General features: G+C 35.7%; 1 protein-coding gene across 2 annotated transcripts in view; it reads right to left on the reverse strand.

Moving 5' to 3' along the window:
- The window catches only part of AGMO (alkylglycerol monooxygenase), a 406,391-nt gene that overhangs the window by 201,781 nt on the left and 192,504 nt on the right, over positions 1 to 12,106 (reverse strand). For both annotated transcript variants that reach the window (XM_069587585.1, XM_069587586.1), the window contains exons 6-10: positions 6,754 to 6,820; positions 6,287 to 6,352; positions 6,117 to 6,196; positions 1,701 to 1,835; positions 105 to 221 (exon numbers count right to left, since the gene is read on the reverse strand). In XM_069587585.1, coding sequence (XP_069443686.1) covers positions 105 to 221; positions 1,701 to 1,835; positions 6,117 to 6,196; positions 6,287 to 6,352; positions 6,754 to 6,820 — 465 coding nt within the window. The remainder of the gene's footprint in view (positions 1 to 104; positions 222 to 1,700; positions 1,836 to 6,116; positions 6,197 to 6,286; positions 6,353 to 6,753; positions 6,821 to 12,106) is intronic.

Below are 12,106 nucleotides of genomic sequence, written 5' to 3' on the forward strand. Positions count from 1 at the left end.
AAACTACAGAAAAGAATACAGCACACGGAGAAAAGAGAGCTTATTTTCATTTTCAGAGTGACAGATAATTTTTTCACATGCTATTTAAAATTAGCACTACTTACAGCTTTATCTGCAAAGGTCTCTTCATAAAATGCCAGCATCAGAGCAAACTGTGCCACTACATACATCTTCAATAGCTGAGAGGCAGATGATGAGAAAGGAACTTCTTTCCCCTCGACCTAGGAAGACAGAAAAAAACTTTTCCATGATATTGCTCCATTATCTCTCTCACTGAAATTCACACTAACTGAAGAGGAGATATGAAAAAAGAAATGAAAGATTTTGCTTTTTTTTTTAGACCCTTGAAACTACTCATGTTTATTACTTCAGATAGGAAAAAAATGTGAAAATTAGGAGACTTGTTTCTCATTTCAGAAACATTATGAGTCTAATCTTGTCTGCTTTATATAGAGCAATGTAAGAATTGATACTGATGATTAACATAAAAAAGAACATGTTATATGACATATTAAAATATGTCCATGATTACACATCGAAGTATAGCAAAAGAGAAAATGGAAGGTGATTTGGGGTAGTGGAGATAATCTTGCTTCAAAGAGAAACACTGTCTTATTGAAAACAATTTTCCCAGACTACAGTTTCCCAGAAACACTATAATCCTATCCTTATAATGCAGATTTAGGCATCAATATGACTTTAAAATATTCACTTAGAATTATTTATTAAAAAAAGGAAAATAATAAATGAACCATAGCTGACTAGACTCTCTGGAGCTGAAATAAGCAAACTATTTTCACCTATATCAATTTAAAATGTTGTTCTATAACTAGCTGTGAACATAACCAGGTGTCTGGGAAATTCCAACACAGCAGCTTTTGTAACTGCAAGAGAAAACATCCTTATTTAAATGGAGATTTTTGAAAAATAACATATTCAAATAAAACATATGATTTTCATTTCCTTGAAATACTGGCTAACTTTTATACTCCTAATTATCTCTGAAATCAAGAGTAGCTTATTTTTTTTTATTACTATTAATGACAGTTATCTTGATAAGCAATCGCAACATATATGCTGAATGATGGAAAGAAATTCTTTTTTCATCAGAGGAATTCCATATTGAAACTGAATTTTTCATTTGGATTTCTATGTCTTACATCTCCACTTTGCTTAATGTTTTAGTTTTAATGGATTTCTGCATTTAATGCTACTATTCCACTAGGGAATTAATAAAGTTGTGGTCTAATCCAATAACCACATCATTTTGGTGTGGCTTTAGACCTTCAATTCTGGAGATCTCAATTTTTCATAGACAAATGAAGACTGGACAGAATCATCCAAAAGGCTCCCTCCATCTCTCACATTCTAGGTTCTGTGATGGACCCACACATGTCTGTGTGGTTTCTGCACTACACAAAGGCTCTCGACTATGGGTTTGAGCCAAGAAAACCAGTCTCTGGTGCTCTGCCCCAAACCACGCTCCCTAGGAAGAGGCAGCATCCGTCTGGAAGAGGGCACCCCTCTTATTGGCCCCTAGGTGGTGTCCACTCATTAAGTTACACATCGCGTGACTGCATCTACCTCAGGAAACATCTTTTTTCAGATTTGCATGAAGTCAGCATGAATTACAGGCTGGCTGAAGACCTGACAATAGGAAATTAATCTTTCCTATCATCAAATTCATGAACACTATTTACCTCTGGGATTTCTTCAATCAGTCCAAGTCTTGGTTTACCTGGACTCCATCCTGGTCCTTTAAATATGACAGAAAACTTATTGAACAACCCAGGCGTGGCCCAGAATGTAGTCCATATGTTAACTAAATGATGGAACTAGAAGAATAAAAATATAATTCATTTGAAATAAGGAAATCCTATAACAAACAGGTTACATACGTTAAATCATGTGTTTTATTTTATTGTATAATGCAATTTATAAATTATTCTTTAATATATAGTTATATATAATTTGCTAATGATGATTAATATGCAATTGTGTTATAAATTGAAATTTATTCTATGCATTCTGTATACCTTTATGCTTAAATGTATTCTTATCAATATTTCTGAAACTCCACAAAATTTGAAATTTTAAAATATGGCAAAGGCTTAGAAAATCAACAAAGAATAAAACAATGAGTTCAGAGACTTTACTTCCAATGCTATTAACTAGCAGCCTGCGCACTCAACAAGCCATGTCGAATGACATCATTTCTAGACTTGCTAAACAGTTGTTAAAGTAGAACTAGAATCATATAAATAGGCATATCTGCTATATATTTTTAAAATAATTTTATTTACTATATTGAATTACAGGTAAACATATCACATTAAGAAAAAAATTTCAGTGCCATTTCTGAGGGTAGATTTATAAGTATTTTTCATATTCTGTAATAAGAAAAAAGTTTACTGAGTCAAAAGTTTACCTTGAGGCTTATAGCAGCAATTCACATTCTTTAAATAAACACATTTGATAGGTATAAAGTTAAAGTACGCACATGCATGACAAGTACTCATTAAATATTGGCTATTAGGATAATTAGCTATATATGCCACACATGTTATAATAATGCATCATAGAATTAAAAATAGTCCTAGATAGTGGGCATCAGCTATAAACTCTAAAAATGAGTTCTATTATAAGTGTAGTAATAAATTAATGCAGAAAGAAGTTTTGGTTCTGTTAGACTTTGTGGTCTCATGTGCATTTTCATGATCTCTTACAGAATTTAAATTGCTAACATTATAAAAATGGCTTTTAAAATTACTTGAAATATTACAATAAGGAATCTAAAGCAATTAAGGAACAATGCAGGATTTAGTTGAGGCGTTGTAATAAAATAATAATAATACAGAAAATTAATGACATGGCACACATTAATACACTTACCCGTTTTGCTATTTTAAAAACTGACTGCAATTGTATTACTATCATTCTAGACACAAGCCATGAGAAATACATGGTAATGTTTTAAAATAAGGAGCACTTTCTCACTTATTTCTTTGCCAATGGCCTGAAATACCTGGACCCCAAAGGAAAGCAAAATGAATGATCTATGCTTAAAAATAAAGGAGGAAAAAAAAAAGCCCTTTCTATCTAACAGGGACCATTCTAAGTTGCTTTTGAATCCTCTGATGGGAAGGTGAGAAAATTTGCTAAATATAGAGCAATACAAGTGAAAGTAGATATGCAATTTTGTAAGTTGAGGGACTCCTAATATTACAATTTCCTGATTTGATATTTCTGACAATATAAGGGAGTATGAGAAGACTAAACCTTAGACACAGTTCTGACAATTACTATGCTAAAGGAAATTTTATTTGAGGGCAGAAGCCTGGATTATTGAACAGAGATTCAGCAGCAGCTCATAAAGACCTGTGATTGTCCGAATATTGTGTCTTCAAAACCTAATCATCCAATTCCTTGTGCAGCTCATGCCATGCAGTTTTCAACCTCTTATTGTATCTCGAATAAGAGCCCTTTTTCCTCCACGTGTACACTCCCCAAGTCTTGCTAGTTAAAGGATCACCATCAACCAGCAGTGTCTGCATCTCCTGGGAGCTTGTTAGAAACACAGAGTTTTGGATGGAATTCAGACCTACTGAACCCATCCTTTAATCAGATCCTCCCATGATTCATATGCACATTAGGTTTGAAAGGCTCTCTCTTAGAGGACAGAGACTAAGCTGTATTTCCTTTTTAATCTCTACATTATGAAGAGAAGATCACACCCAATGAAGAAGTGTCTCTAAGTGTATTATCTCGAAACTTGACTTCAGTTCTATAAAGAAAGTACCTAGAAATATTTCTTAAAAGTACCTGGAAATATTTGCTAATATCTTCCTGAAAAAAAAAAAATCCATCACATTCTTAGTAGCATCTAAGAGTGAGAAAGTGAGAGAGAGAGAAAATACAATTAGTTGAGAAGAAAAAAGAGAAATAATAAAATTTCTCTTCTGAACGGTGACATAAAAGTGCCTTTCACTTGAAAAGTGAAGTCAATTTATGACAGCCTTTTCCATAAAATTGAGTTGATCAAGTTTGGAACTGGGCCTTCAACCCACTCTACTTTTAGGTTTGAATCTGACAAACTGTGAATAGTTGGAGGAATTATTTAAATCCTGGGAATCTCAGTTTTATCCACCAAAAAAATACAAAACAGCAACAACAAAAAAACTGAGGCTAACAGAAGACATGAGGGATAACGGGAATACCAGACCACCTGACCTGCCTCTTGAGAAATCTGTATGCAGGTCAGGAAGCAACTGGACATGAAAACAACAGACTGGTTCCAAATAGGAAAAGGAGTCTGTCAAGGCTGTATATTGTCACCCTGCTTATTTAACTTACATGCAGAAGACATCATAAGAAATGCTGGGCTGGATGAAACACAAGCTGGAATCAAGATTGCCAGGAGAAATATCAATCACCTCAGATATGCAGATGACACCACCCTTATGGCAGAAAGTGAAGAAGAACTAGAGTCTCTTGATGAAAATAAAAAGAGGAGAGTGAAAAAGTTGGCTTAAAGCTCAACATTCAGAAAATGAAGATCATGGCATCTGGTCCCATCACTTCATGGGAAATAGATGGGGAAACAATGGAAACAGTGTCAGACTTTATTTTGGGGGGCTCCAAAATCACTGCAGATGGTGACTGCAGCCATGAAATTGAAAGACGCTTACTCCTTGGAAGAAAGGTTATGACCAACCTAGACAGCATATTAAAAAGCAGAGACATCATTGCACCAACAAAGATCCGTCTAGTCAAGGCTATGGTTTTTCCAATAGTCATGTATGGATGTGAGAGTTCGACTATAAAGAAAGCTGAGCGCTGAAGTATTGATGCTTTTGAACTGTGGTGTTGGAGAAGACTCTTGAGAGTCCCTTGAACTGCAAGGAGATCCAACCAGTCCCTCCTAAAATAAATCAGTCTTGAATATTCATTGAAAGGACTGATACTGAAGCTCAAACTCCAATACTTTGGCCACCTGATGAGAAGAACTAACTCATTTGAAAAGACCCTGATTCTGGGAAAGACTGAACTCGGGAGGAGAAGGGGATGACAGAAGATGAAATGGTTGGATGGCACCAACGACTCAATGGACATGAGTCTGTGTAAACTCTGGGAGTTGGTGATGGACAGGGAGGCCTGGCAAACTGCAGTCCATGGGGTCACAAAGAGTCAGATACGACTGAGCAACTGAACTGATCTGAACAGAAGATAAACCTTAGTAAGTTTTAACAATGGTTAAATATTTGTGCTGTTAGTAATGCCCTGCGTATAGTCAAAGCCCAATAAATGTCAATTTTCTTACTTTAAATTTCCTTAAAAACTTTGAGGAAGTAGGTTTTAAAGCAGACCCAACATGAGCCTGCACTTTCTCCCTTTCTGAATGCTGTATATCCAGTCCCCTGGACAGAGCTGTCACTGACTGACCTCCTCAGGTTTTCAAGTATTCTTATCTTTTTCTCATTTACTAGTCCTGACCCCAGGGAGGGTTTGCGGTGGTCTGCTGCTGACGGATCAGAGCTTCATAGACATTCCTCATCTCTCTAGTGCCAACCATTGAGACCAGCGCACAACCAATACCACATGTCTGACAGAAAACTAGTCCAGGGCAAAGAGTCTTAGCAGGTGAGGTAATGTGCAGACCTAACCCACCCATAATAGCTCTTGACACCTCAGTCCAAGAAGACGAGGGCAGAGGCCTCACCTTGAATTTCTAACCAGAGTCATGTAGCCTTGAAGCAAATATTTTTCTTACTCTGGGATCAGCCTTAATTATACATTTTACTACCACTCCTTCTGAACACACGAATATATTTCAGGTCTATTCTGAGAGGTATGTTGCTAAAGAACTATTTCTTTTAATTCTAGGTAACAGACATCTTTAAAAATTGTGGTGATGAATTGTTTTCAAATTTATTTGGCCCAATTTGATTCAAATCTTGGAGTGCCAGAGTTATTTTCAAATTCTTCTACAGCTAAAGTAATCTTTTTTTCAGGTCAATGTAATGTACTTTTACCTTTCAGCAACTAAATTTTCTTTCAAATACAAAATTTATAAGAAGATGTGATCAATGCAGAAAGAATAAAATCAATAACATTACCTGCACCTTGAAAGGTTCAAATGTATTAATGGGATGTGTTAGACCATATACAACTTTTTCATTTTCTGCCTCAAATGTCCCTGGAAGACAAACAATAATGATATGATCTTTGACTTTCTGTGAATTAAGGAGTTAATTCAATTTTTTAAATGCTTGTACTTTTTACTTACCAAAAATTCTATCCCATATAATAAGAGTTCCAGCAAAATTTTTATCTATACAATAACGGTTTCTGCCTGTGAGACAAAATATTAAGTTTATTTTTAAAAAAGGAAGTTATACTTTCGAAACAATGATGTTCCTAAAAATATCTTTTCACTGACAACACTAGATTCTATGAAGTGTGTACTCCATCGTCTGGTTAACTCTTTTTCCCACTACATCTGAGGAGATCTAAGGAAAAAGGAAAATCTAAAAGCCAGACATGTAAAGGTTTTTGGTTGTTTTTTTTCTTTTTGGTTTTTTCCCTCCAGTCCTTGCTTTGAAGATGAGGTTTGTCCAGCTTCAAAAGAAGAAGCAAATGCCTACTTATAAAATGTGTGCTGACTAGGTTGGGTAATTGTGATGAAATGATACAAAATAATATCATTTTTTTAAGAAATGAAGAAGAAAAGAAGAAAAGATCAAATTTCCTCACCGTGATGAACTCTATGATGGCTAGGAGTATTAAGAATCAGTTCCAAAGGACCAAGGTTATCGATGACCTTTTTAAAATAAAAGGAATATAGTTATTATTAAATTATATGCAATATTTAAGTACTCACATTAAAATTCCCCATGGGTTATAAAATGTTGCAATTTTCAGAGTCAGAGGAAATTTCTCTATCTTCTGTTGTTTATAGCAATAAGATAGCAATCAGCTCATCATATATTCAAAGAAACAGTATAGTACAGTAGTGAGGTTAACAGCGTGATTGCCTCAGTTCAGTTCCTGAATCATCTATTTATTATTATGTGGTACTGGGGAAGTCACTTAAAGTTTTTGTAACCCAGTTTTCTTACCTTTAAAATGACAATAATAATAATATCTAGCTTCCCTGGTGGCTCAGACAGTAAAGAATCTGTCTGCACTGCAGGAGAGCTAGGTTTGATCCCTGGGTTGGGAAGATCTTCAGGAGAACGAAATGGCAACCTACCCCGATATTCCTGCCTGAATTCCTTGGGCAGAGGAGCCTAGCAGGCTACAGTCCGTGGGGTCACAAAGAGTGGGACACAGCTGAGGACTGACACTTCCACTTTAGTAACCACACAATAGTGTTCTGAGGATTACAAGTGTTGCTGTGTTTAGATGCTACTATGGCCAAGGCATGCTTTCACGTTTTAAGTCATTTTATGCTATTCACCTATCAACTACTCTTTGTTGATTAATAATAACAAAGCATAACCAGGGGAAAGAAAACCAAGTATTACATTCATTTTCTGGAGTTGGTTTCACAGAATAATCACTCATGTAGCAAGTTACTATTGCAGTAGCAAGGGTTGTCCTTGCTTATTCAAGTAGATGCCTAAATGTTCTCTGACTGTAGATGCCCCATTTTGCAGTCCATTTTTGAGGCATATTTCAAAGTCAAATATGTAAAGGGGCCTTTTTTGGGAATTAAAGACCCTTTAAAATTTGGTCTAGAATTCTCTAATGTTATCTCCCAACATTTCTCAAGTAGAATCCCTTGTGCCAGAGTCTTCAAGAAATGGAGAAACCAGACAAGTAGCATGAAAAAGAGCAGCCCATATATAAAACATTTGTTATGGTATATGATTAATATTAAACAATGTGGGAACTCTTTTCATCTCGATCACATTATTCTTTCTTCCATCAATGATGGAAGATAACAACCTTTTACTTTTCTTTAGATCAAAATCTAAATGATCTGTTAGAATCTACATATTACAAAATCAGTACACTGTAATGATATTTTAAGAGGTTGCTCACCTCCAAAGTTAATGTCCATTTAAAGGATATGTTAATATAAGGAATAAAGTAACATGTTAAATACTGCTTAAGGGGAAAAAACATCGCTGACAATCATCACACGGACATAGATTTGGCAAGTCAATTGTACGTGAGAAAAATAGGGAAATGGGACTGCTCCAAACACAAAGACATTTAAGATACATAACCCCCAAATGTATTGTGGGGAATCCTGCTTAGATAACAAACCAAATATAAAATATATTCTATAGGCAATGAGAGAAAATTGATTATAAACATGGCATGACAGAATAAGAATACTTTTATTAGGAGTTATGATGTCATTGTCGCTACATAAGAAAATGTAGGTGCTTTTTGAGTTGTATAACTAAAGTATGAAATCTACGTTTTGCTGCATTATATTTGGCAATTAGAAGGAAAAAAAACTAATGAAAATGAATCAAAATCATTATGTTTTTATTGAAATATAGTTGATTCACAATGTTGTGTTAGTTTCAGATGTACAGCAAAGTGATTCAGGGAGACATATCTATTCTTTTTCAGATTCTTTTCCACTATAGGTTATTATAAGATATCATAATGATTTTTAAATTGAAGTGATAGAGCTATGAACATTCACTGTATTATTCTCTCTAGTTTTCTGAATGCTTGAAAATTTTTAACAAAAGAAATTACTACTCTGGTATTATATAGCCATGCTCATTTAGCCAGTTGAAAATATTAATAGATTCATACAGTTCCAAACAAACTTCTAGATTATAACCATTTATTTAGCAGAGTTAATCACATTTTGGCAACCTCTGATATTGAAACATCCAATTTACAATTGCAAATGTGGACAGTTGCAGCAGCCACACAGTCCTCAGCTTGTGGAGTTCTGAAGGTTCCTAACGTAGAAGAAACAGCAGCATTACCTCATAACAGTGCCGCAACTCTCCATGTGGCAGGTGCAACCAGCATCTCCTTATGAGACTCACTGTTTACACACCTGAAAGAAACAGTCCTTGCCCCGTACCCTGCTGACCAGCTTCTAAGGGCTTCTTGGTTTCCGTTACGGAACAGACATGCAAACGATACAAATGTTTGCAATGCAGAGGATGTGTAATGTTATGTAGTGTATGTTGGTTTAGGCTCCTCTCTCTCTCTTCTTGTATCTCTTTTCTAATCTATAGTTCTAGTGTCATTTTCAAAGTTATTTCCATAAGAAATGTATTATGAGGTCCAAACAACAGACTTGTTGGTTGATTCATAGACCAGAACTCATTTATATATGAAAAACTCTGTAATTTTTCATTTCAGAAGTTCAAAATATTGTGGATATATAGCCCTTATATCAGACCACAGTTCTATGAAATAAGGTGCAAAAATATTATCCTACAAATGCATTATTAATGACCAGGAATTGGGAGGGGAGTTAATGGAAACAACCCTGGATTTTATTGGACTCCATTGCTTTGTACTTGATGGAAAAATATTTGTTGAAAAGAAGAATGGTGATGGATAGAGAACAAAAAAGTGGGATTTCTCAGCAGTCGGGACACTGAAATCTGATGCTTTGCAGGCCCTGTATCTCTGGCAGAGAACCAGATGGGAAAGGAGAAAAGCATTTATCCTTGTTTGTCTCTTTGGTGGCTAACATATGCTACAAAAACAGACAACAAAAGGGGGTGGAGGAGGCCACATTATCCGGCTTCTGCTACCCAGATGCATTTCTGATCCCTAGAACTGGTGTGTGTGCAGCCACATTTAAAGCCACACAAATGGTGAGTGAATTCAGATGATGAGAGCCTTGGCTGTGGGCATTGTTTTTTTTAATGTCAAGCACTTTTCCTCAAAGAAAATCTTTTGCTTCTGCAGGCTAAAGCATGGTGATATCAATACTGAAAGTGAGGGGGTTTTTTTTGTGTGTTTTTTTTTAAAGTAAAATGCCAAGTACAACACAGGCAACCACAGTCAAATTTCCTGGTAGTTCCTATGAGTACCTTGGAGCTGGGGAAGACCACCTTGGTGTGGGAGATGATTCATCATTCAGACAGCCCAGTCAGAACCTCTCCTGAAAAAAAACTCTTCTGATTCAAAGTCATGGAGAAGTCATTAATAATTAATTAGGACTGAGTGTAACAACTTAATTATCGCCCACTTTTGCAAATTCAGTCGTTTAGCAATCCAACTATGTCCAGCTTTGAATCACTTCCTGATAATATGTTATTACTGTGAAAATAATTGGAGCTATTCTCATTTTTTAGAAGTTATTTATTTATCGTCTCTTTAGATTTAGATGAGTTAATTTAAATTATGAAATTTTAGACCATAGAGAGGACTTACAAATAAGATAGTACAAGACTGTATTATAACAAAGCATAAAACTGAAGCTCAGGGAAGCTAAATTACTAGTCCAAGTTTAAATGTCTTGGAAGGAGCCCTAAAGGCTTCTCAGTTTCAACTCAATCCTTCTATTGCTCTCTCATGTTGCTTTTAAAAGATACAGCACTTTTTCCATCAAATAAAAGTAATCTACATTTTCAGAACTTTAATAGGAAATGCTAACTAAATGCTTTCTGACTATATTTCAAAATGAAATCCAGGTATTTATAAACAGCCCAGGAATTTCAGCTTCTAAATTGTGCTTATGGTTATTTTAGGCACTTCTCGAGTTTCTTAGATCTCTGAAACAATCAATGGTCTACGTTTTGTAGCTGTAGTTTTCTGTTAGGGTTTTTTATAACCCAAGGGCCATGGATGCCTAGAAAGGCCATGTATGGGCTTCAGAAGGCCAAGAACACCCTGAAGTGTCTTACCAGATTTTATGAGTATGTGACTATTGGTATTTTTCTTGGGGAAACTATCACTTTCATAGTATACTCAAAGGGATCCTTTAGTCCCCAGAGGTTAAGAATCAATGTCTTAAACAGACAGCTTTAGATTATATCCTTTGCCTTTCTTATTTATATTGTGCTTTTAGTTTCAATATTATTAAAATTGGGTGCTAATTTCCCATCCAATCTTCAAAGATAGCAACTTTAATATTTTTCTGCCTATTTCTTGAAATCATTGTTTTCCAACAAGATTATTTCTTAAGTTGTTTTACTTGTTTAATAATAAACTATTAAAAATGAATAAATAATTAAAGTAATGATTTTATAAGTATAAGCTCCATCCATTCTATCAATTAACATTTACCCAGGAGAAGGAAATGGCAACCCACTCCAGCATTCTTGCCTGGAGAATCCCAGGGACAGAGGAACCTAGTGGGCTGCTGTCTATGGGGTCACACAGAGTCGGACACGACTGAAGCGACTTAGCAGTAGCAGCAGCAGAAGTACTCTGGACTGGATTTGTTGAACTGGTCACAAACTCCTTATTTTTCTACCCACAATTTATGGTGGATGTAGAAAAGAGTTAAATGTAAAAGTAAGAGAACAAGGGCCATGAATTTCATATGGCATTTCCCTTCATCAAAAATAAAATAAACTTAAATGAAAGTAACTTCATAATGAACAAAGGTCCAAACATCTGGAATTCAAAGCTGTTCACAACTCTTCCTCAACGCCTTCATGTTCCATTCTGATCACTGCAATCATGTTCTGCCTCCAGTGTGTTAGTCGCTCAGTCATGTCCGACTCTGTGAGACCCCGTGGACCCAGGGATCTCTGTGAGACCCAGAAATCGAATCCAGGTCTCCTGCATTGCAGGTAGGTTCTTTACTGTCTGAGCTACCAGGAAAACCTTTACCTCCAAGACCTACCTACATTTCCCAAGCACTCTTTTTTATTTTTCCAAAGGGAATTTCATTTTCCTCTTTCTGAATACACATCAAAGAGATCACTACTTTTTATGCCAGGTTGTCCTATGTTCTAGTTATTTGTATTCATTTCCTATATATTCCAGAAGTTCTGTGAAGACAGAAACTGGACCTCTCCCTTCTCGAAGTTTTTCACAGTACGTAACAGTAGTGCCTTGCACATTGTGATTGCTCAGCAGGATTGTAACTGGGGAGATAAATCTGTCTCCACACTGTTTCTTTTAGGTGAGGGTGATTCTTCTTAAGAGGGGGTGATTA

The sequence above is a fragment of the Ovis canadensis genome, chromosome 4 (assembly GCF_042477335.2).
Source record: "Ovis canadensis isolate MfBH-ARS-UI-01 breed Bighorn chromosome 4, ARS-UI_OviCan_v2, whole genome shotgun sequence".
Lineage (NCBI taxonomy): Eukaryota > Metazoa > Chordata > Mammalia > Artiodactyla > Bovidae > Ovis > Ovis canadensis.